The 25,569-nt window shown below is 44.0% G+C and overlaps 2 protein-coding genes across 2 annotated transcripts; both read left to right on the forward strand.

Annotated features, from left to right (window-relative positions):
- Nucleotides 1-261: 261 nt before the first annotated feature.
- sox32 (SRY-box transcription factor 32) lies at nucleotides 262-1,467 on the forward strand (the record flags this gene model as incomplete). Its single annotated transcript, XM_084034036.1, has 2 exons — nucleotides 262-556; nucleotides 779-1,467. The coding sequence occupies 2 exons, from the start codon at nucleotides 262-264 to the stop codon at nucleotides 1,465-1,467; spliced, it is 984 nt and encodes a 327-aa protein (XP_083890162.1).
- A 19,074-nt stretch (nucleotides 1,468-20,541) lies between these two features.
- sox17 (SRY-box transcription factor 17) lies at nucleotides 20,542-22,564 on the forward strand. Its single transcript, XM_084033518.1, has 2 exons — nucleotides 20,542-20,997; nucleotides 21,332-22,564. Exons 1-2 carry the CDS (start codon nucleotides 20,700-20,702, stop codon nucleotides 22,234-22,236), a joined length of 1,203 nt encoding a protein of 400 aa, XP_083889644.1. The 5' UTR covers nucleotides 20,542-20,699; the 3' UTR covers nucleotides 22,237-22,564.
- Nucleotides 22,565-25,569: the final 3,005 nt, after the last annotated feature.

Below are 25,569 nucleotides of genomic sequence, written 5' to 3' on the forward strand. Positions count from 1 at the left end.
CACACGTTGACCTTTTATTACATAAAACCCCAAATCGAGGTTTATTACACGCTCTCTGACCCATCTGAAGTTTCGTGGGGTCGTTGATTGGGGCGTCAGATGGCCTATCACCGAGCCGAGGAAACACCTGGAATTCACACCTTAAATCCACTCCTCCTGGCCTCCCATTGGCGGAGCGCCCGCATATATCCGTCACAGCGCATCACCGAGGGGATGACAGCGGGCCGCAGCAGAGCCAGACCAGCATCCCCATCTGTAAACATGCATTTCAGCCACGACCCCGCGGCTTTCCAGCTTCGCGCAAACAACGCCGAGGACTCGGCCTCCGTCGACGCGGAGCCGATGGCCGGGCTGCGCTCCCCGAGTTCGGCGCCTTCCAGCCCGCTGTCCGTGCACTCGGACTCCAGCTGCGCCAGCCCCGAGGCCAAGTCCGCGTCAACGGAGCAGAGGGTCAGGAGGCCCCTGAACGCCTTCATCATCTGGACCAAAGAGGAGCGCAGGCGGCTGGCGCAGCTTAACCCGGACCTGGAGAACACAGATCTGAGCAAAATACTCGGTAAGAAATTGATTATCAGCTTGAAAATGTTATTAATATGCCCAGTGGTTGCTTGTTAAGTAATAGAAATATTAAGTTATTTGTCCTTGAACATGTCTCATATGGAGAAAACCAACATAATCTTGGTTTTATAAGAACTGAGCAGCATCAACATTGATTAAAGTTCAAGTTTAAGTCTGTTTTCTTTCTAAACTGATCATTAACCCCACTTTGTTCCTGCAGGGAAAACGTGGAAGGCCATGTCTCTGGTGGAGAAGCGTCCATACATGCAGGAAGCAGAGCGCCTGAGAGTCCAGCACACCATCGACTATCCCAACTACAAGTACCGGCCTCGCAGGAGGAGGCAGCTGAAGAAGAGCTCCAAGCCCCCGGCCGTAGAGCTCTCTCCCTCCTCGCTCTGCAGCTCCGGCTTCCCCGTGCCTTTCAACCTCACCTACCTGCTCCAGAACCAGCAGCAGTCCTACCCGAGCGCCACTGCTTTCACAAACTCCCCCGCTAACTTCACCTCTTTGCGCAGCAGCTACTCAAACACTCCAGCTTTTGCAGACACCGCAGCAGCAGCAGACGTCTTCTCAAATAAGCCCATGGTGTACCCAGCTCCTCCTGCGTACCCTGCAGACCACCAGGGGTATTTTGGCAGTCAGCACGCACACATGCAGTACGGTTTCCCCGGCGCTGCAGGTCCCCATGTGGATCAAGGGGAGTCCAACAAGGTATACGGGGGCCTGCTGGGCCCTGCTGGACCCTCCCTGGAGTTCTACCTGGAACAGGTTCAGCTGGACATGCTGTACGATCTGGACCGCAGCGAGTTCGAACAGTACCTGGGTCCGAACCCTCACAGGCCCGAGTCAGTGGACCCGAGCAGCTACCAGCAGCAGAGCAGCCACAGAGAGGGCCGCTCAGTCTCATGAACTATAAACATGCTGTATTTATTTAAATTATGTCAGCGTGTCGTTTGATAATGACTGCTGATGGTGTATATTGTGTTGTTGTTGTTGTTTTTGACAATTTAAATGACTACTGTACTGTCTTCCAATGGAATAATCTATCAATAAATAATAAATTCAACTTACAATGTTTAAGACCTTGTTTTTCTCTCTCTTTATATTAAAAAGCCACTCTTGTGATTTAAAAAAAAAATCACTTTCATACAGATTTTTATAACACTGGTCAAAATTAAAGAATAATTTGAGTCATGGCTGCAAAAACAGACTGCACTTCCCATAATGCAACTTGAAAGCAACCTATTGTAAAACTTTTAGTCACCCTCCATGTTAATGTCATCTTTCCTGTATAAGATTAAAATCTGAAATAACCCCTGAGAACACCATTATTTATATTGGCATTCATTTACTTTTGGTACATGATTCCCTATGGTATGATTATGATATGGTATGGTATGGTATGGTATGATTATGATATGGTATGATATGGTGTGATTATGGTATGTTTTAACATTTTATTTATCTGAATAAAGAATAAAAAACAAAAAGAGCCACAGAAGACATTGATTCCATTTCCATTCTGCTCATGACAACGTCACTAATCTCAATGTGTAACATGGGTGGTGCCTCATTAAGATTTTAAATACCTGTGACATCCAACAATGCTGGAGCTATACAACCACCAACCCCCTTTTTGGCAGAAGCCAAACTGTTGACACGCTGTTTTATCTCCATCCTCATGTCTTTCTTGGCTGAGCGAGGGGAGCAGGGTGGGCGCCTGCAGGGGCATAAACTTCCCAACTTCCTGTTTCATTTTAAAACATTTCACAAAGGCTCTAAAAATATGCACCAAAAAAATCCACATATCTCCAAAACTCATTTAAACTCTGGCTGCCAAAATGTTTACTCATTTAGGAAAATGTTTACATCCCAGCCGTGGGTTTTCTGTGTCAGAGCCTCGAGGTCGAACTCAGTCGGATGTCCGTCAAAAACAGCAGTCGCCAAGACTATATTATATTATTATTTATTATTATTATAAAAAAGGTAAAAAAAAACTATAAATTGCTATAATGTTTGTGTATAGCTTATTAAGCTTTATTGAGTATAACATTTACCATTAATAGACATTTTTTTAAATAGTTACCATTACATCAGCTCTTACATCATCATTCTCATTAAAGCCTCTGCAACAGAAGCAAAACTGAACCTTGCAAAGAGTTATTTTCCTGCTGTCAACCTCTTGGTAGGAAGCCACCTTAAAAAAGCAGTGCATCATGGGGATTTTCTGGGGCCTTACTCGACCGAGTGCCAGAAGCAGCTCTGGCAAGTAAACTAATTTCTCACCAGATATCTAAAACATGCTCCACCAAGTAGAGAGAGGAGAGCCGGCGGCGGTGGCGGCGGCGGCGTTTGGAAATGAGTCAGAAGAGGAGATGTTGGGAGGAAACGGCTGAAGGAAGGACGACCTTCCTCGGAGGAGAGAGAGCAGAAGAGCTGATTAGGAAAGAAGACCTGCTGCAGTCCAACGCCACCTGAATGAGCGGAAGAAATCTGACGTAAGTTCAACTCCCATGACAATAGTGCAAAACAGGCTGCCATGTGGAATGCAGAAGCTGTGATGCAAGATATTAACATGTTAATGTAAAAAAAAAAAAAAAAAAAATACAGGTTTATGTGCTGCCAGTTGTTTTCCCTCCTTTGAGTAACTTGAACTCGAAGCCGTTAGTTCAACTTGTTGTTTTTCTCCAACGTCGGCCCCTCAGCAACAATTAATGACCAGTTGCAGGAACTTCCTGAAGGAAAAACAACGGGATGATATCAGTGTTTCAGGTGAAAATATCATCAACAATAAACAGCGATGGAAATGGCAGCTGGACAGATCGGTTATCTTTGTCAAATATTTACACGGCTGTGTTTTAGTAGGATTCTGGTTTATTAAATCATATAAAAACAGCCGAATGTGGAAGAGGTGAATCTGAAATATGAATATTTCCTTCTTTAAGGGGGAAAGTTGAGTTGTTGTGATTGAAGAAGTTGATGTTAAAACTTCTTTTAACAATCTTTTATTTCAGTGTTATTAAGCTTCATTTTTTTCCGGTCATCAAATGCAACAAAAATATCAACTTTTCACAAATACAACACAGTTATATCTCATGCAGTTATTTATTCCATGAATGGACACCTATATCAGAAATGTGCTCCTGTTTGAGTTTATCATCAGTGAAGAATGTGAGGAATCTCAACACGTCAAACAATGGCGTAATTCTAACTTAAATATGTAAATATGCCAACTCTTCAGATTTTTTAGATTCTTTGAGCCAAAATTAGGTTTTTCTTGTCTTGCCTCCTGCGTGAAGGTCATCAATAGTTTCCTCTGGGTAACTTCAGGGCTGAGGTCTGCAGATAATGCTCATCCGATATTACCCTGCAGGGACGTCTGAGGAAACCCAAACAGGAAATGAGATACTCGACAGTTTTCTTACCCTTAAGGAGCAATGAAGAGACAAGAAGGTTTCATTGTTTACAACTTGAAAATGCAACTCCATACAACAAACCTGCAAGAAATGCCCGTCATGGAATCAAACGTGTCGATCTGATCACTTCATTACGTCAGTCGGCTCCAACCTCGCACTAATTGGGCCTATCAGATTACTATAACCTTGTCAGGCCGACGCATTGGAGTTCCAGCAGCCTTTCACTTGGAACGTCTCACAGGTTTGCATCGCGTGTGACTGCAGATAGGATGTATGTACAGGCTAGCGGATACCTTTGAAGGGTCAGAACAGATTTAAACACAATATCCTCTTTCCATATGTAGTATCCATCTACGGGGATCGTTTTAGGCCTCGTTTTGAGATATCTTTCTCTAGCATTTCTGCTTTCACCCAAATAAAACTACAAGGAATTGTTGGAAGAAGCAATGAATGTTTCTACCGTAAAATTTAGAATAAAACGTCCAAAATGTAGTGAAGTCAAACCATAAAGAAGCATAAAATAAGGTGCATGTAGGTGAAAAGTGCAGTACTGTGGCACTATGTACTGTAAGAAAACTAAACTAACCCTTCAATAAAGGTAGTACATTTTCAGTGATGAAAGTCTTAAATAAGAAGACGCGGTCTCCTTCCGGCGTGCAGGAAGAACTAGTTGTTTGTGGGTATTATGAAATCAGCCGGAGAGACGGAGAGTCGGCAGACAGGCAGATGATTACTGTAACATGGACACGCTGGAGAGAATAGAGCCGCTGGGTGTGTCTCTGTGACCTGCTGGGCCGATACAATACTCTATCAGAGTCTCTCAGCAAAGACGCTAACGCCTGTCAACAAACACTCAGGGGATCATTAACACAAACACAATCCTCTCACTGGCTAGAAGGGTGTGTTTGTGTCTGGGGAACTTTTTTTTACATATATATATTTATGTTTAAATATATTACAACGTGTATCTGTATACATACTGTCCATTTCCATTTTTACACAATTTTTGACAAATTAAAAATGGAGGAATTTGAGCATCAAAGTCATCGGAAAGAAATGTGGCGTGTTGTTCAAAGTCATAACTGCCAGATGATTCTGTGTGGAAATAACGTCACATCTTCTTCCTCAGTGTCCTCTGGTGACTCAGTCCGTGAGTATGTCTGCCGTGTGTGTGTGTGTGTGTGTGTGTGTGTGTGTGTGTGTGTGTGTGTCTGCGTAATATGACAGTGAGTGTAATCGCTTTCGGATGCTGCTTAAATGATCATTCCAGATGCATAGGTCAGACGCACCTATCAAGGCTATTTCAAGATGGAATTGTACTTTAATGTTCAATCAAAGTGCATTTCCTCCTTATTTGACCGCTGCTCCCCTTTTTTCTCTGGACTCAAACAACAGATCTGTGACCAAAGCCGTCAACTTTTATATTTCCCTTCTCGCTCATTTCCAGTTGTTGCCTGTTTACCCTAACAGCTGCAGATTCACTACTCAAAATCCTAAATAAATGAGAAAAAGTAGGTCCTCCAGACAGAAGTAGACAGAAGCAGCCTTTGCAGCCTCAAGTGTGGCGTTTTGGCCATCGCCTTCTTGGATGTTGCGACCAGAATTGACACGAGAGGGTGGAGCTAAATACAACCGAACACTAAATAATATTTATTTTTAGGCGTCCAAATCATTACAATTAACTTTGAACTGAAAACACACTTTGAAAGAGTTCAGGTTCTAATATGAAAACACAAGGTAGCCACTCCCTGACGAAAAACCCTGCTTTATCCTCTGTTTTACTCGAAATAGGACTGTAATTTATAACAATGATCATTGCATTAACTGTTTCTAATGATATCATAGTGTTTGCATGTGTCAAAGAGGTGAAATAAGAATATTCCTGCAAGAACATAATGATGTCTGCAACTATTTCAAATTAACATGTAATCTGAGCATGTTAATATTTATAGCTGCAATGCATTTCCATACAGTGACGACACCGGTGGCACCGCGGTGGAGTTCCAGGGGATCCGTCCCCTCTGCCTTGTCAGTGGGCACCTGTTAGTTTGTGTTGACGCGGCGTCTTTAACGCCTCCGCTGATTGACTTAGCAGGTAAAATCCCCGACAGCTCACCAGGCCGCTCAGCAGGCGGCGGGACTGTGTGCATACAGCAGCGAGCTGGTAGCACCTGAAGGCAACGCATTGTGTGCTAAGCTGTGAAATCACTTTGGTTAGAATAGAAGTTACAGCAGAGAAGTGACAGCAGTGTCAGACGACCTCCACAAGGTCACAAGATTTATCTGAGGGCTCATGAGATTGAAAAGAAGACTTTACAAATATAAAATCAAGAATTGATTGTGTTCATAAACTCACACAGAATTCTGCAAAGACATAAAGCTACATAAATCCAGCTTAACTAAATTACTTGTAGGCCTATTTTAAAAAGCTTATTGGCAATAAAACCCACAAATCACCACAAAAAAAACCTTAAACATTTGTGCAAAGTCTGCAGGTTCTTTACTTTGAGATTTCCTTGCAGATATTAGGCTCGGCAGGAAAAAGCTGATTCAACACCAAGAAGCGTCAGAGATAAAGATCAATGTGAGTCAAAATACATACAAAGTATAACATGTCAGAAAAGTGACTTGAGGTTCTGGGCCCGGCAGGTAGCAGAATAAACAGTGTTTGGTGTGATTGGCAGGTTATTGTTGAGTCTGTGTGGGTGTTGAGGAAGGTTGGACCTTCTCTCAGGACGTAGCCTCACTTCCCTCGCTCCGAGGCTCTCAGGAGGAGAGCAGCGTGCCTTTTAACTTTTTTTTTTTTTTTTTTTTCATACGAGTGTGCTGTGTTTGTTAAGGCCACATTCTCTGAGCCTGGCCGCGACTTGTGTTATTCTTCCTGTGCTGTTTGCCCCACTCGCAGCTGGAAGGACAGGAAAACCGATCTGGAAAACTACTTCACGTATGTCATCAGTGATTACAGGACGGCAGCGCCCGCCTGTGCCTGCTGTTGGCAGCCTCGCGGCCTGGGCTCGCGGCGCAGCGGCAGGCCTGAATAATGCCGTCCCGGGGGGGGAGCGATGGCGCGCACCCCTCCTCGCTCAAGGCCTCTGCTTCCATGCAAAGGAACTCCGTGAGTTCCACACAGTCCTGTCAGCGCTCTTCCTGTGGAGGAACAGGAGAGGAAGCTCCACCAGGCAGCCCGAGGTGGAGAGGAACCTCCACAACTTTCAGTTTCTTTCGTTTATCGAAGTTAAAACACGACACATGACAGACCGCTGAACACAAACAATCAATTAGTGTGCTTGTACTTTAATGTTCCGTCAAAGTGCATTTCCCCCTTACTTCACCACTACCCCATTTTCACTTGACTCAAACAACAGAACTGTGACCACAGAATTAAACCTTTTTGACACGTCAGTCGATGCACCTGTGAAGCCTTCTTTTCTCGCACGGCACGCGTCCAGTTCACCCTCATAACAGCAAAAGGAATGGGCAACAACAGGTCCTCCAGACAGAAGTGGACAAAAGTGCTGTTTCATATCTAGCAGTGACCTTTGGTTTTACCAGCTGAAACTAGTATACAAGAAGTAGGAGTAGACGTCACCCATTGGCTTATGGGCTACGGCTTGGAAGCCTCGAGTTTGGCTTCCCATCTTATAATTAACTTTAATGAACTGAAAACACGATAAAAAGAGTTAAAATTGCGAGAACACTCCCAGACCGGACTGCAGCAGGACCAGCAATACAGCAGGGCCTCCAGCAGAGTGGTGTTGGCTCCCAGTGTGGGAAACTACATCCAGTTCTATGGTGGCAGCGAAGCCGGATCAAGGTCCGTCTATAGTGAGTCTGAGATGAAGGAGTTTTGAATGAATTCATCAGATTTTGGACGCGAACTTCACGCTTATGGTGTGTTGAGGGATCAGTTTTATTCTTAATATTAATCGCCTAACTAAAACTTGTTTGTTTTTCAATAATGGGTGAAGAATCAGATTAGATTAGATCAGATTATTTAAACCAACGTCGTATAGAAACCACAAAGACAGAATAAGAGGTGCTTTAAAGTCGTGGGGGGAAAAAAACTCAGTCCAAGAATATTCATGAAACCTGTTGACTTCTATTAAAACATGTTGAAATGATGTCGCTGTAATGGCAGATTACTATCAACACGATTTCTTTCAGGATTTGTGATCACATCAGATCAGCCTCATTTGGGATGCAGCACAGTAACACACTCTGTGTTCATTGCTTCCTCCTTCCTCTGCCGCGACTTTCCCAGGCAGAGGACCTGGAGGAGCAATCTGGGGGGATCAGGAATGACAAGGCAGTCCGGCCTCCCATTGTATGTGAGCGTTTACTCAGCATGGAAGAGCAAGGACAGTGAGGCCACAAGAATACAATAGGCTCATATTTATTTACTGCTTAGTGGCAGCCAGGGAGACCCCCCCCCCCCCTCCCCCCTCCCCCCAATAGCTGATAGCAGCTTTACAGTAATAGACCTCTAATAAAGCCCTCGGAGGGCAAGTAGAGGCCAGACACTCTGGCTCTGTCCTGGCTCCATTTCAGACACAACCAATGAAATCTGTTGAGAACATTTTCTCCATTATATCCTAAATATAAATCAGAAAACAACACAATTAGCTCTCACTTAGTAGTGCATTCAATTCAAAAATCACAAGAGTGTTAAAACAAATTCAAAACATTCAAAAAGAGTCAGAAGTCAAATGTTTGTCGACGTCATACCAGATGAACTTCCGGTCGTCTTCAAATTGTGAACGACGCTCCGATGGTTGCACATTTCATGAGTTTAGTAATGCCAAGGGTCTATATTTGGGAACTGTTATATCTAATATCTCATATTTTGATTGGGATTGTCGCTTTCTTCCCACTTGTCCTACTTTATTTTTAAAGCTAAATTATTATTATGTATAAAGGAGAAATATGTGCTACCGTATATATACTGTATATGCAGGAGCATGAAGCAGCAAAGAGCAGCTCTAATCTTGTAACTAAGGGTGTTTGTCTTCTCTGTATTTTATGTGTGATCCATATTGTCATGTTGCTCATCATCCTCCTAAGAAATTCCCCTTTTTCTCTTCAAAAAAAAAAATAAAGTCAAAATCAAGTACACAAGTCTGGTCTTTTCTGAAAGGTAATTCTTTGGATTATTTTCGTCACATGACGCCAAAGCGTGTGATGGGAGGAGATCTGCAGACAAAAGACACCTGCTGCTCAGGCTTTAAAGAACAGTGCTCCCCCAGATGTGCTCCATGCCGCTGATTACACTCCAATCATGTCTGCAGCCCTGGAGAGAGGAAGCACACAGCAACAGCCACGCCACCAAAACACTAAAATTAGTCCTACGTGTTACTGATAGAGCTACACGTGTGCAGATTTATGCAGTGCACATGTCTGTTTACTGTATATTGTGTTATAAAGAGCCATGAGAATGAGCAATAAGGCTTTCAGGTTTGTGTGTAATGCCTTTGAGTTCCAGTGGAGGGCTCCCTCTGTTGTACTGATTCATAATCCATCTGTAAAACACAGTAAAGCAGAACTAAAACCCCACATATAGACACTTCATCCCATACATCACAACACATCCTAGTTTCCATCCAGATGATCTGTTGTTTTTTTAAAACACGACCTGACCGAGGCTTGACCATCATTTACACTTGTTTCCTTCCATGTTTTAATCCGACTGAGAAATGCCTGGAAAATCGACCAAAGCAGCGGCGACTATCTGACCTACATGACCGAGTCCCGAGCCTCAGAAAAAAAATTAATTTTCCGAGAGGCATTATGGGAGCGTGATTTATCGGTCGCCCCGATGCCTTGTGGGTGTAATTGTGAGAGCCGGGGCTGAGGTTGAGTGGCTTTCATGCCCCCGTCCATCCCTTCCTCCAATCCCTGAGTTTCACAGATTATCTCAGACGCTGGATTAAAATCTCAAAATAGAGAAATCCTTTTTAGATGAACAGATTGATTAAAAAGGGGAAAAAAGATGAGCGTGTGGTGGAACATGAGCTGCTGATATTCTCACCTAGGAAGCGAGTGTGTTTACCTTTGATGAATTCAAACTTCAACCAGCTGTTTCAAAACAGACAGTTGGTCCATTTTAATTTAAGGTCCTTCTTTGTCATGAATGTTGACACACCTGGTTTGGAAAACTGGTGAATCTGCATACTGTAGTTGTATTTACGTCAGTTTTTTTAAAAATGACATTCGTCACCATGTATCAATTTGTCACCATCTGTCTGCGTGTGCGTCGCCATGGCAACATGCGGTCCTGGAGAAAACTGCAGCAGATTTTGTCTACAGTTGTGCAAGATGCAGTCACAAAACTATACAGGTGTGTGGTGGAGAACAAAATGAGGGTCAAGTTTGAAGCCAGATGTGGTGAGAGTAAGGGGGGGGGGGGGGGTAGTAAGTAAGTGGGGGGGGGGGGGGGGGGGGGTAGTAAGTGGGGAAGGGGCCCTCACCTGATGATCCCATTGCAAGATGATCTCTACAAAAAACCTGCTTTGGGTTCTTGCATCTGCACAGTTGTATTTAGGTTTTACACAAACACACACACACACACACACACACACACACACACACACACACACACACACACAAAACCATCAATGAAACCACAACACGAAACAGACATAAAACAGAACAGAGTCACAAATGGTTTTGAGCTCCGCTTGCTTTTAACTACCCTTTTCATTTCTGAAATATAACCGTTCTGTGCAGGTTTTTTAGGGAAAGTTTTTCTTCTCGCTGTACAACTCGGCCCGGTGTCAACAGACAAAAGCCCGATGCTCGATATCGTCATCATTGTGTGGCCTGTTTGATTGCGGGAAGCAGGTGTAAGTTAGTGTGGCCTTTCAGACCAAATTTAGTCATCCACTCACTTCCCCCTGGACCCCAGGTTCCCTCTGCGTTTCCCAGCAGAGCTCGGCCCTCCCTCCCTCCCCCCTGCATACACGAAACACAGTGCAGAAAGCATATACCTCTAACACATACTGCTGCATGCGTTTAAGATTTATTGCATTTCCTTGGATAATGTTTGATTATTTTAAAAAATGTCTTGTTTTTGCTGCTCCACTCTTTTTTCCCCTCATCCTCTGTCTCCACGGCTCCCCTCTCTCCTTCCAGACCTAAGCTCTCTTCCTTCCTGCCCTCTCACAGCTTCCTGCTCCGGCTCTTATCACTCCAGAAAACATGACACGGTCTCAGCCCAGTCAAACCAACCCTAACCTCTGTAGTCCCCCCTTTTCTTGGCCATCACTGCCTTAAATGGAAGTATTGTGGCCCCCGGTGGGGTCTAGGTGCCTGCAGGGGGAGGGGGGGTGAGGGGATATCAGAGAGGACATGTCACCCACCTGGGCCAAATCTGTTAATGGACGTATTTATTATAAACAATATAGCCTCTACTTCACAGCCTACAGAGGAACAATAAATCTTAAGTGGCCGGCGTGTTTTTATTTATGTATTTATTTATCTGAGAGGAAGCTGTAGGCACATTTGGACTTTATCAACTCATTCTCCTCCGAGGGGCTTTCCTCTGAGCTGAGGAAATAGTCTGCTTTGATTTACTCCGTAAATCTGTGCCTTATAATACGACGAGAGCAGATCGCATGAGGCCGAGGCTGTGAAGTCTGGTTTGTGGTAGAAATGTGCAAAATATCTTTTCGTGAATGTCCTCAAAGAATACCATCATTTCTGTGTCAGGATCTGTTATCATTATACAGTAAAAATCATACTCTTTTGCCTAAAATCATATTCAGTTTTGAGTATTTTGTAAATGTGCCACATCAGGTTTAATAAATGCTTGTGTGCATCTTGAGTAACATGATGTGCATCACTTGCAGATTGCATATATTGTTGTTCTATGACATCGCTGTCAGATACGGGTCTGCTTGGGCATGATAGAGCCCATGTTATTCTAAGGCCACAAGGCCATCTGATAAGGCCCCGTGCTCCACAGCCTGCAGCGATAACGCATGTTTAGGATGGTATCGAGCCAAAAAAGACCGAACCTGCCGCTGCACCAGAATGCAACAATTCCTGCAAAGTTCAAAGTCTGCACCACGGGCATTGATCAGAATATCTGGATGCCATTTTTCAGCTGCGAATAGCGTCCTCTTGGGTCCCCATTGTTTCACACACTGCAGCATGTCAGTGTAGGTAGTAACAGGCTTTTGTCTGGATGCAGTATGTGATGATATCAGAAGGGACTTTCCCCCGAGTTTCCTGATATAAGCTTTTCCCATGTTATCATGGCGTTATAATCACAGGGGGGGATGCTGATCAGCTGACATTGATTGCTAAAATGTGATTGGAAGGGAAAACATCAGGCTTTAAATTTAATTTAAAGATCCAATGTGAGGGGTCTAGATGGAATATTTGCAGAAAGGGGATATAGGCCAATATTAAGTACATTTTCTTTCGTAAACAAGAATTGTTGTGTTTTTGTTACCTTAGAATCAACGTTTGTGTCTACAGAGGGAGCAGGTCATCTCCACAGAGTCTGCTATGCTGCACCACCATTATTTTGTTGGTTTCAATCTGTGACCTCACCGCTGCAACTAAATCCAACAAACTGAGTTAGGCATTTTTTGAAAAATGCATTATTTACTTTCTTGCTGCAGACTAGATTGATGCCACTCTCATGTATGTGTTCTAAGTGTGGAGCTAGAGCAAAGCCCAAAAGAAGAGCGCCGGGCTTCGAAGCAAATTTTACATAGTGGCCAAAGGTCACATAATTTCATTGGACGCATAGACTTACATTGGGAGAAAGAAATCCGTAACTCAGCGGATGATTCTTTTTGAGGTAAATGAAGTTCCCGGTATGACAACTTGAATTACCCTTATTTAGATAACTAGGTCCTAAATGTTGTAAAATGCCCCAACGGCTAGAACCAGGACCAACGTTTGCATAAACCTTAAGTTTGCACAAGAAGCAAAGCTAAATATCAGCTAACTAGCAGTAAACTAAGCTAAATGGTAGTTTCATATTATAGCTATAAACCGATAGCTAAGTATCAGCTAACTATCAGTAAACTAAGCTAAATGGTAGTTTCATATTATAGCTATAGCCTAACCGATAGCTAAATATCAGCTAACTATCAGTAAACTAAGCTAAGTGGTAGTTTCATATTATAGCTATAGCCTATAAACCAATAGCTAAGTATCAGCTAACTAGCAGTAAACTAATCTAAATGGTAGTTTCATATTATAGTTATAGCCTATAAACCGATAGCTAAGTATCAGCTAACTATCAGAACGCTAAGCTAAGTGGTAGTTTCATATTATAGCTATAGCCTATAAACTGATAGCTAAGTATCAGCTAACTATCAGAACGCTAAGCTAAGTGTGACTTGAAACGGTGAAAACAGGTACTTTGATTTTGTCCAAAAGTATCAAAATTCATGGCATATTGACATGTTATCACCTCATTGGGTTGCTATGGTATAGGTTAGCAAACTATTGTCTGTTAGAGCAACATTAGCATTCAGTCGTGTCTGTGTCCATCTGATAAATGAAGTCCAATGTTTTCTCCTTTTAGGTCAAGTTATGGTTTGGGTTGTTAACTCCTTAATGTTAGGCTACGCTAACCAACTAGACAGTAGCTTCATATTTACTTAAATGTATTCCTTTAAGCTGAGGTTGCGGCCTTTTGGTGCAGTAGCCTGCAACTGTAGGGAGCAAGTATATTGATGATCCAGACCATTGTGTGTAAATGAACTGAGGAGATAATCTCCATCAGGTGAACTCAGACACTCAGGTTTAGTCAAACACAGGAACTCCTTGAAGCGTAAGATAGGCCAGATATGTGAGATAATGTGTAGATAAAATGCTCTCGCGTCGTGCATGTCACGGTGACGTGGCTCATTGTAGTTAAAACGGCCATGTTTCCTCTTAATGATGTGTTTTTGGAATATGTTAATGCTCTCACTTTGGATTTTTTTTCTTGAAAAAAGGTGAAAGTACAATGTTCACGCCTGAGGTTGATTATTATTCCTCCCCACAGTGTTGTTAATTTGACACCGATCCATCTGCCTCGCAATTTCAGTCAGTTTGACGGGACAGTAATTTGATGTGAGCCGGGAGCAAAGAAATAAACCACATGACACGAAAATATGTGTGAATCCGATTGAAAGTGGGTCGGCTTTTCTCATCAACGCTGCTCGTTTCCATACAGCGTTCGTATAAAGGGAACAACATAGGGAGGAAGCCCTCACACACACAGTGCATTTCCTCCATAAAACCACAGCTGTGTGAAAACAACACATTCCTCGGCCATTTCTTTCACTTTAGCACAATAATGGACATCGGGGTCTGCGGAGCGCTGCTGTCTCTGATGTGACCGAGTTGAACAAAGACTCCTGTTTGATGCAATTAACTTTGCATTAAAGCATACACAAAAAAAAAGTGTTGCGTCATAAATAGGTCGCGTAAAGATCGGAGTTAATGTGGGAAAACAGTTTTAAGGAGCTTTGAACCGCATTAAAGGAGAAGTTGTCGCGTCTATGAGGAAGTTCCAACTACGAGTTTTGGAGTATTTGTTCTGTTATCTTCAGAAATGACTGCGAAATTATTTCACAGTGAGACAAAACAAAAACAAAAAAAACTATAAAAAGTCCCACATTGAAGCACGTCTTATGATTTTGTTTCAGCCACTTTTGAGTTGTGATCTTTTTCCTCTTATCTTCTGTCTCTTCTGCTCCCTTGCTTACCTCTATTGATCCAGATTCTTGCTAGGTGCGATGCCACTGATCACACATGCTACTATTGATCGACATTGGTCACCCTCGGCCCGACGTGGCGTCCTGTTAGCACCCTCGAGGTATCTGCGTTTTTTTTGTTTTACGCCTTAGGGCCTCAGCAAGGCAAAGGCCACACATGAAAGGACCGGGAGTGTTTGAGCGACGGAGGAATCAATTCACACCCTGATTGTCATATACAAAGGCTTCACTGTCTCTTCCCTTCATTTCCAAAAAAAAAAAAAAATCCTAGTTTGAGTTTGATCAGTAATTAACTCATATCATCACAAAGACATCAAACGCTGATTTTGAGGTCTGTATATTGTTCTGGTCTCTTCAACGTTCACCATCATGTCGCCGCAGAACAGACGAGATGGATTGAGGGACTTCTTGGGCAGAGGGGTCAAAGGCGGGTCAAGTTGCGGAGAGTAGAATTTATGTGGCTGGTGGCTGTCAGGGAAAAACAATAATGCCTGTTGGACATAATCTATCATGTGTTTTCTCACCAATATTTATGACGCAATTATTTTTTTTGTCACGCAAAGTTCAGGAGTGTAACTTCATCCCTTTGATGGTAAAAAACTTTTTTTATATATAGCTGCAGTTATTGTTCTCGTGTTTTCTAAAATTTGCAAGCGTGCATGTTTTGTTCTCCCTTAAGAGAAAGTGCTATTTCAGGCTCATACTCGTGTCAAGGGCGAAAAGAAAAGAAAGACCCAAAATAGACAAGTCTTATCAGTTTGGGAATGGTCTTAGCACCAGTAGGAACAATGGCGTGGCGAGATGGGAGCTGAGGTTGAGCCTAATAACGCGACCGGTCCCCGTCAAGGAACCTGGAACGGAACAGGAAGCCAACCGTACCTCTGTCTTCATGGATAAAGTCATAATAATGATAAACACGGGTCTCGATTAGCCCCCGTCAGGACAATGTGCCGGCCAGCGTTGGGGAGGATTCGGGTCGGGTCAGTAAAAGTGAAGAGATGAAAGAGTGTGCTCTCCCGTGTGGCTGACCCCCCTGTTCATTGCACTGAGGAAACCTGGGTTTTCCCTTTCCCCCGCTTGCTAATGGTGATTCATCAGTCAATCAAGACTTCCTATTAATAGAACCTTTTTTTTTCTCCCTGTGGTGTTGGAAGAAAGAAGCACAGTTATAAATGAGTGAAAGTCACCCTGAGGGCAAGGGTGGCTTAGTGTTAGTGGCTCTGCTTCATTACAGCTTGGATCGTATTTGCAAAAGTTTGGCTTCGTGTTCATTTATTATTTGAGATTAATGGACACAACAAAGTCTGATGGGACAAGCAGTAAGATGATCAAATAGGTTTTTAGGGTATTTTTTAGTTTTTTGATGTATTAATTTTCTCCCATATGCTACATTGACTTAAAGCACGACATCCTTGACGTTCTGATTTGGTATAACTGTATCCTCCAAGTCGCCTGAGTGGAACTACAGCACTATGGATGTTCTCAGGAAAGAGACTTTGATTATTTTACTTGTTGCTTCCGTTTTATTGTTGGCTGACCCCTGGCAGCGCGCAAACCCCAAGGTCACCACAACTTGTCGTGAAAGATTTCCAAACATCCTCATGCTAGCATGACTAAAGGCATATTTAAAATTTGTCTTGGACCCGGGGCTTCGGTTTAGTCAAACAGACGGGGAATGAGGGCGAGACGAGAAGACAGGGCGGATGTGCTCATCTCCAAACTGAGCGGCGAACACAAACAAGAAATAGCTTTATCGTCGGAGCATCTCGGTGCAGCGGCCGGGGGCCGGATGGTGCTGCAGAGGGGTACAGGGCGAAGATATCACAATGTTGATCGAGGTGGAGTGAACTGGGCAATAAACAGGGCCGAGTAGATTCCCACCTGATTCCCAAGCAGATCCCCGACAGATTAACGCCTGCAGAACAATGAGACGAGAGCGGAGACGGCTTCCTCTATGTGTCCCCGCTCGTCCGAGGCAGACAACATCCCCGCAGCGCGACCCTTTCAGCAGGGTTCGGCTGTGTGCTCTCGGGCAAGGAGACTTTCCCAGCAATCCCCTGAGGGAGGAGGGGAAGACTGAAGCACCAATAAAACATCTATGTGTGCATTTTGAGCGAGAGGCAAAGATTCAGGCAGCGTGATCGAGTTTCAGTCTTTTCGTCAGAATTTCAAGTCCCCAATTTCTGTGACCAAAGAGAGACACGGGGAAAAAACATGATCAAATGTAGACTCTCACATCCTTTTTGTGAGCAAAATTCAACCACTTTAGCCTGCAGATGATCTCTCATATCTGCAATCTTCCTCATGGGATAATTTTCAGGTTATTACACATTCGACCACCAATAAAAAGCCATCAGACTGTACACTTTATTCCCACCACTGACTGTCTGAGGCGTATGACAGACAGCTGACGGCAGAATTTAAGCTCATTTTCAATTCCTTAGTGACATCAATAGCGTTGACACTCAACTTTGGGAAAAGGTGTGATTTCTATTTACAGAATCTCTCTTTTCTCTCCTCGTTTCCCTCCTGCACACCTGTTCTGTTCATGAACCTCCTCGTTCTCTCCTCCTGACAAAGCCCCTTCCCCCCATCCTGAAACACCTCCCGCTCTCCAGAGCAGGTGTCGGAGGAAGTCATAGTCTAATCAGATCATCTAAACAATCACTATCTCACAGCTGATAATGGCAAAGGTCTACACGCTGATGTATGGCTTCATTTTCCTACAATACACATGACACGTAGGTTTGATGTAGGGCTGCTACGGACTATTTTATTATAGATACAGCGATTTGTTCAAGTTATCCTTTAATGTAAAACCCTTTTATTAATTGGAAAATGTTAGACCCTTTTAAAGGATGAAATACATTGTCAAACTGCTTTAAAAGTACCCATATTTCTTTAAATCTGCAGTAATCAATCTTTTTTTTCTCATTAGTTTGTTTTTTCTTTTCTGTTTTGTTTCAGTTCCGCCGCTTATCTGCATTATTTTCAAGAAAACAACTCTGATAAACACACTGTACACTACCTGTTTCCCACAGCAGTTGATGGAGACCAAAAACAGAGCTAAAAATAGTGAATATTGCAATAAATAACATTCATGGCTCCCGGATATGTGAATAAGCCAACATGTTAGCGATATTGCCTTTATTGGGATCAAAGTGCCTGGAAAATTAAAGTCTAATGCACATTTTATAATGATCTAGCATTTTAGTGTACTTTCAATACTTGAAATGTATATTTAGAAACAGGAAGATAAGTGTGGTAAATGTCACACATTTTTGAAAAATAGTCACAAATTGGTCTGGGGCTCAAATTTCTTGTCTTAAATATAACAGTTAACCAACCAAACAAATCAGTTAATAACCATAAAACACAGAGAAAATCTTATGGTGTTAATTTGGTTTTCCAGAAATAACTAAAATAAGGCAGAATATCTTCACTTTTGCAGCTAATTAGCAGAGTATTGTTTAAACTCTGAGCACTCTGCCCTTCTGTGGCTTTGTCCAGCTCAGGCCTTCGCAGCTCGGGCGGCTCAAGGGATCATTGCGGAGTGCTAACATATATATACCTTCCGTCCCTGTGATTTAAACTAACACCACTGCCTCGCAGCTCGGCACAAAGGAGCCAGCAAACGCATTGTGCAATTCCCAAGAAAGCCACCCACAGACATTTATACAGCGAGACTGGCGACCAGCAGCTCAACTGCGTTTCAGAGCTCACTTGGAAGGCGGACAGTTTGTGCTGCTACGCCAAGGACAGGAAGTGCTTGCAGAGGGACAGGAAGTGCTCACCGCTGCAGTAGCCGAGGCTGGAACTGAGATAATGCCATTGTGTAAGCAAGCCAAGTGACCTCTCCCTGAGCGCAGAGTCCAGAGGCTGGCGTCGAGAGCCCTGGCCCCCACCCAGCCCCAGACTCCCCAGGCACGGGGTGGGGGACCTGGTGGAGGGACAGGGGGCGGAATGGAGGAAGGAGGAGGGGGAGTATGAGGCGTGCCCCCCCCCCAACCTCCTCCACTCCTTTGGGTTGACTCTAAGCCTCACCTTGTAGAGGAAATGTGGCTACGACTCCAGACTTTATGACTTCTCCCATCAAAAGCCAGGATTTTACACTCCCACACAGCGAGAGAGAGAGAGAGAGAGAGAGAGGTGGCCAGGGCACACTCATACCAACGCCCATGTCAACACGCACATTCACGGCGACACACATGCAAACACAGAGTCTCCCTTTCTCCACTCTCTTAGGATCAGAGGGGGGGGGGGACTTATCAGGTCATAAGCAGTAAAATAGACGATGACAGTATTATAGTCCAGATCCTGCCCTGCTTGGCTGGACCTTCCACCCAAAACACCCTCCCACTAACCCCTAGAGGGTCACCCAGCATGCCCTGGAGGCCCCACATGGTGTCTGTACAGGAGGGGGCACCGAGAGGTTGAATAGGCATCTCTCATATTTCTGTCAACCCCTCCGCGCCGCGTCACGGGGACCGTAAACCACAACGAGATGGGAACGATCCGAGAAGAGCTGACAGGTCGAGGTCTGCCGGCTCTGATAAGGACCGGCATCGGCCCGTGGGTGATGTTTGGGTTTCGGACCACAAACAGGGGGCTTCATTCTCTGCTACATAAACAGTCCAAGTCTGGATATTTGAGGAGCAACAGGTTGCTTTAACCTCCTCCCCTTCATATCGCCATCCTGGTCCTGCAGCTCCAAAAACAACGAAACACGTTCTCACACATTTCTGTAGCGTGCACGTTTGTTTCATGGACTTGATAGAAATCCAAACATTTCACCTCAAACTCAGTGAAACTGCATGTCGTCACGTCTCACGGAACAAATGTTATCAAGTATACAGTGAAGTGAATGAGCATCTAATGAGGTCAAATTAATTTAATTGACACATAATGGTCAAGATATTTGAGGTGAAATGCTCCTTTAAGCTGTGTGTGAGTTGTTGAAATATAATAAAATACTTTCTGATTTTTTAAAATATGTTGTTATATTTGAAGTCATTACAAAATTGGCATTATTCCCATTCTGTCCATGTTTTATGTAATTCCCTTTAATATATATAAAGATTTAGACATTTGGGCCTTCAAAAATGTGATACCTTAAAAGTCATGAAGAGCGTTTGACTTACTTATCTCAATCAATCCGCTGTTTGGCTTCATTAACATCCCAGACCGACGTCTAGCCGGGGGACGACAGTGTATCCACCGCTGTTTTGACGTTTTTGCGGAGACAAAAGCGCGCCGGTATCACAACATGTTACAGGTTTTTGTGTCAGAAGCCTCATAATGAACGTTAATTAAGCTGATTTCACTTTAAGGGAATCTAAATCGTCAATTAACGCCTTTTGTCAGGGCGCTTCTCATTAGGCTGCAATCAAAGAAAGTCTCCATCGAGACGATCGTGCGTAAAAGTTGAGAGAACTCCACGCGTAAAACCTGATATGCAAGATTTAAACACAGTTAACCGCCTCCAATACACAGACGGACGACCACGTGTATTGATGTCTGAGCGTCATGGTCTAATACGAGGGTGAGTATTAAAAAAAACAAAACGTTAATGTGGATTAAAGAGTGGTTTCACTTCTTTTAAAGCAGATACATTTTGTTTTTAAAAGCTTTGCTCTGCAGCTTGTGTTTAATTAGTTCTTATATCACTTTTGTGCACTTTGGGCATCTATTTGGAATCTCAGAGCGTCTCTCCGCTTCAAACAAGGGTCGGAGCAACACTCCAACTTTTTTACACCTTTGTGCGGGCACTCCCACCTCACGGTGATTGGCTGCCTGTGAGTTTATAGCGCGCCAGCCTTCACATCCAGCGCTGAGTACTCGGTACACTTCAGTCCATGCGACTCCTGCAAGTGGCTTATGGATGTGACTAATTGCTCCCCGGCTTCTCCACCGTGTTGAGTTCATTTTCTCTCCATCTGTCGGTTCTCGGTTAGTCGTGTGTTGCCGCGCGGTGGCTCCTCCAAAACCTCGCAGCTGGACAGAGATGAGTAGTCCCGATGCGGGTTACGCCAGCGACGATCAGACCCAGGCAAGGTGTACGATGTCAGTCATGATGCCTGGAATGGGACACTGCCAGTGGGCCGACCCCCTCAGTCCCCTCGCGGACACCAAAGTAAAGAGCGAGCCGTGCGCCTCCGGCTCGGGGAGCCAGAATCGCGGCAAGACCGAGCCGCGGATCCGACGGCCCATGAACGCGTTCATGGTCTGGGCGAAGGATGAGCGCAAGAGACTGGCGCAGCAAAACCCGGACCTGCACAACGCGGAGCTGAGCAAAATGTTGGGTAAGTCGTGTTATACTTTATTCCATCGATCTCATGTATAATCTGTACTTGTTATTATAAAGGGATAATAATTAATTTATGTTTCTGATAGTTTTTTTAGTTTAATATTTCATGTAATTTGAACAATGAATGGTTATGTATCAGTGCAGTGATTGTTTAAGGCAACAGGTGATGTTATTAAAAGTGACTGCTCTGAGTTAAGCTGCAACATGTAACCTCAAAAAACCCGTCCCTGCCCCCTAAAATGGCAACAAGCTATTTTAGTGTGCCTCACCAGACTGCATACGGTATCTGCTGACATGTCATTGATGCGCGCTCTCCTCTTGACCTGCAGGGAAATCGTGGAAAGCCCTTCCTGTCACAGAAAAGCAGCCCTTTGTGGAGGAGGCCGAGCGGCTGCGGGTTCAGCACATGCAGGATCACCCCAACTACAAGTACCGGCCCCGGCGGCGGAAGCAGGTGAAGAGGATTAAGAGGCTGGACTCGGGCTTCCTGGTCCACGGCGTGGCCGATCACCAGGGCCCGCCGATGCCCCGGGACGGCAGAGTGTGTGTGGAGAGTCTGGGCCTGGGCTACCACGAGCATGGCTTCCAGGTCCCTCCGCAGCCGCTCAGCCACTACCGGGATGCTCAGGCTCTTGGGGGCCCCTCTTATGAGACGTACAGCCTCCCTACGCCCGACACCTCTCCCCTGGATGCTGTAGAGTCCGACCTCATGTTCTTCCCTTCGCACTCGCAAGAGGACTGCCACATGATGCCGGCCTACACTTACCACTCCCAGGCGGCAGAGTACCAGCCCCAGGACCCCCACTCCAACCACCACAGCAACGCCGTCCTGCACCGACACCCAGCCTCGGCCCCCGAGCAGCCCCCTCAGCCTGCCGCCCTTCCCCCTTCCTACATGGGATGCCCCAACCCCCTGGCCATGTATTACACTCAGCACTGCAGTCCCAGCCACCCCAAGCGGCATCCCGGCGGGGCAGGACAGCTCTCCCCGCCTCCCGACTCCCACCCTCACTCGGCAGACAGCGTGGAGCAGATGCACCACTCCGAGCTGCTGGCCGAGGTGGACCGCAGCGAGTTCGAGCAGTATTTGAGCTCCTCCTCGGCACGTGCAGACATGACAGGCTTGGCGTACGGGCCACACGAGGACGGCATGCAAGGACCTGAAAGCCTCATATCATCGGTGCTGTCAGACGCCAGCACAGCTGTGTATTACTGTAGCTACAACAACTCCTAACCTCCTGCCCGGCCCGTCACCCTGCTGCAAGGACACATGATCTGACCTCAAATCTGTGTAGCTAAATTTGAACAAAAATGTTTTTTTATTTTAATTTTTCACCACCGGTCTACACTGCTAGGCTCGTGAGACTTTAAAATGCCGCCGTGGAGAAGACTGTTGTACTGTAAGCCATAGAATATTCCCAACACTGTTTTTTTTTCTTCCTTTCTTGCAGGGAAATTAATTTTGTGATAATAAATATTGGACAGTCACTATTTTAAAGTTTATGTATATACTGAAGGTGTTTTTTATACTTTTTTTGCACTTTTGAAAAATAAATTTTTGCAAATAGACTCATCTCTTGTATTTATTATTTCACATTCTTTTAAATTTCACACTGCAATGACGCTTTCTTTCATATTTAATTCTCAAATATGAGAACGTTTAACTCTCTAAATCAAAAGCATGACTCTTCTGATTGATCACTTATTTTCTAAAGAGAAAAATGGAAATGCTTTGTGAACAAATTCATTTCCCAGATGTTTTTCCACTCATCACAACATCGGCTCTGTATTACATCGGCTCTGTCTCTGTTGGTTTTTCCCACTTCCACATGGAGCACCAGTGGCTCACCTGGAAGCAGGGCAGCGGAGGGCTGCGACCCGGCTTCCTGGCCCGGACGGCGTGGAGGTAATCTCGGTGTCTGCGTTACACATGGCGCCTTGTTTTCGCAGCATGGGAGCGCAGTTTATGCTCCGGACATCCTGTCTGTGAATGATTTAGCCTCTTCTGATTAATGGAAGGGGCCATTAAAATTCACCGTGGTCCGCTACACCTCACCGCCCCGAACAATGGTGACACTTTATATTTGCGTGTTTCCAGAGCTGAACACGAGGTTTAATTCAATAACCGTCCACACACTATGCATACGAACGCAGTGATGACATCAGGCGTTATTTCTGAAAGGCTACGATATATTTATACACTGAGCCCAGTCTGTTGCTTCATCATATGTCAACTTTATTGGGCAAAAAAATCTTTAAGAGATCACATCAAAACCATGAGGACAGTTCACGGTATTTATAGCTGACAAAGAGTCCCGTTTTATAAATAGAGATTTTTCCCTATTTTAAAAGGAAGAGGTTCTTCTCCGGGGGGGTCAATCACCCTGACCTCACGATCCATTTTTAGCACCTCAGAGGAAACATGTTCCAGAGGTGTATATATTAATGCGCTTTGTTCGTGCTGAATGTTTTGAAATATTCTCTTATGTAGGAGAAGTGGAGGTTGGACCTCAAGGTAAATATTTCTTGGTCTTCCCACGGTCGTAATGGTGATGTCAGCTCTTGTTAAAGTCAACGTTGGAAAAATGTCTTCAGGTTCAAACCGCTACAGTTTTGTCTTTTTTTTACGCCAACCTTCATTTCTGAGTCGTTTTTACTGCAAATACATTTGTCTGACACGCGTGAGGGGTCGTTACGTCTTCTAACTTCCCCTCGCACACAAATTGACTCGTTTCCCTTCGGGCTGTGCAGAACAATCCGGTGTAATTGGTGTGAATGTGTTTAAATTCAGTCTGCGGCTGAGTGGCAGGTTTATCCTCACTGTTGTTACGGCTAATGGGTGCATAACAACAGGCTCAGGCCACCGTCCCCGAGGCATCAGCAGACTGGGTGGGGGTCACCTGCGCCGACTTAGGGAGAGGCAGACCCCCCATGTCAGCCGTGATATTATCTCCTCACGCTAACTGCTCAGGCTAATTGACGAGGAAGAGCTCACTGTTTATCTTGAAGACACAGGAAGGTGTTGGATGACAAAATACAGTAAAATATCAATAAAGTTTGACTGTTGTGAGAGAACAATTCTTATGAATGTGTTTTGTTTTGATTTTCTGGTTAATTTTATTATTTAAATGGAAGGCTGGAGACTTTCAGAATTTCATTCAAGGATTTAAAGGTTTTATTTGTCACATAGGGAATACATAAAAATATAAATATAAAGATGCACGTCACAATTTAATTTAATATATATGATTGAGTGCAAATATACACAATTTTATCTATAAAAAATGTACAATTTCTAAAAAAAAAATTAATTGAAGGAATTATATATGGTATTCATATATTCCACACTGATGAGAAATTAACACCTGAGTCTGGTTTATTTGTATTATTTGAATTTGCATTATGTAGCTGCTAAAAGCTGGGAAATGTGGACTTTCATGGTTTTCCCATTGCTGCCGCGGTGTGTGTGTGTTTGTGTGTGTGTCCCGGGGCCTCGCTGCCAGCAGTCTCCAGGCAGCCACTCAGAGATTACAGCAGGACGGCCGGCTACATTAACACAGCAGCACTTAATCATGGGCACTGCCCTAATCTCATCTCATGTAGCTGCCTTTCACAAACACAGCTGCAATTTATTCCACTCAACCTCCAATAAACCATCAATATCGGCCTCGCCGGCCGAGTTGCGAACGCGGCGGAGTTGAGTTGGAGGCTTTGTTAGCTGTGTCTGAACGTGCAAACACTGAGTCTACAGATGCCTCTACTTTATGAGCTGAGGTGCAAAGCATTTATACCTAATTGGTTATACCAAAAAGGCATTTTCACGGAATCATTTCTAATTTCGGATGCAGTGGGGATGTGAGTTGTGCAAAAACAGGCTCATAACAGGAATAGTGGAGGAACTATGACTTGATTAAGCAATTAATCGTCTGAAAGAAATTTAATTCACATCTATTTTGATAACCCATTAATTCTACTCCCTTCATATAAATTGTAACTAATGGCTTTATCAATGGTTAATAAAGAGATCTGTTATCTGGCACAGTTTGGGTTGCCAGGTGACTACTTGGACCACTCACCTTCTGAAAAAGGGTTGTAAAAAAACTACTAAAACCCAACGTGTTAAATATGTATTTATGGCTGACCAAAATTTATAGCGGCATTATTTCCAAAAAAAGAAAACTAAACCAGCCAAGGGGATTTTACCACAATCTGGTAACCCCAAATGCTGCTCCCATAGTCCCTAAGTAAAGTTTATTAACCATTAATAGACTTACAATTTATAATCCCTTTATAAATAGAGCCTTATTGGAAAGCGGTGCCCAATTAAACTTTATGTTCTCTCTCAATAAACCAAACGCTATCTCCTTCTTCTCCAGTGTGAGGACATGCTGCTTTTCTAGGTTTTGTAATATTGAAAGTTGAAAGGAACCTGAATTGTAAAAAGTGGAATGATGCCTATTGATGGAATGATCTCAAATAACAAATCAATAGCAAAAGTCTATTATTCTTCATTCTTTTTATTAATGTCAACAAAGCCTCATGACAAGTTACTATCTGCATCTGTTTG

This window comes from Eutrigla gurnardus (assembly GCF_963514095.1).
Source record: "Eutrigla gurnardus genome assembly, chromosome: 18".
NCBI lineage: Eukaryota > Metazoa > Chordata > Actinopteri > Perciformes > Triglidae > Eutrigla > Eutrigla gurnardus.

Coding starts and splice junctions, on each gene's coding strand:
- sox17 (XM_084033518.1), top strand. CDS start 20,700: ATGAGTAGTCCCGATGCGGGTTACGCCAGCGACGATCAGACCCAGGCA. Junction 20,998..21,331: donor GGAGCTGAGCAAAATGTTGG/GTAAGTCGTGTT, acceptor CTTGACCTGCAG/GGAAATCGTGGAAAGCCCTT.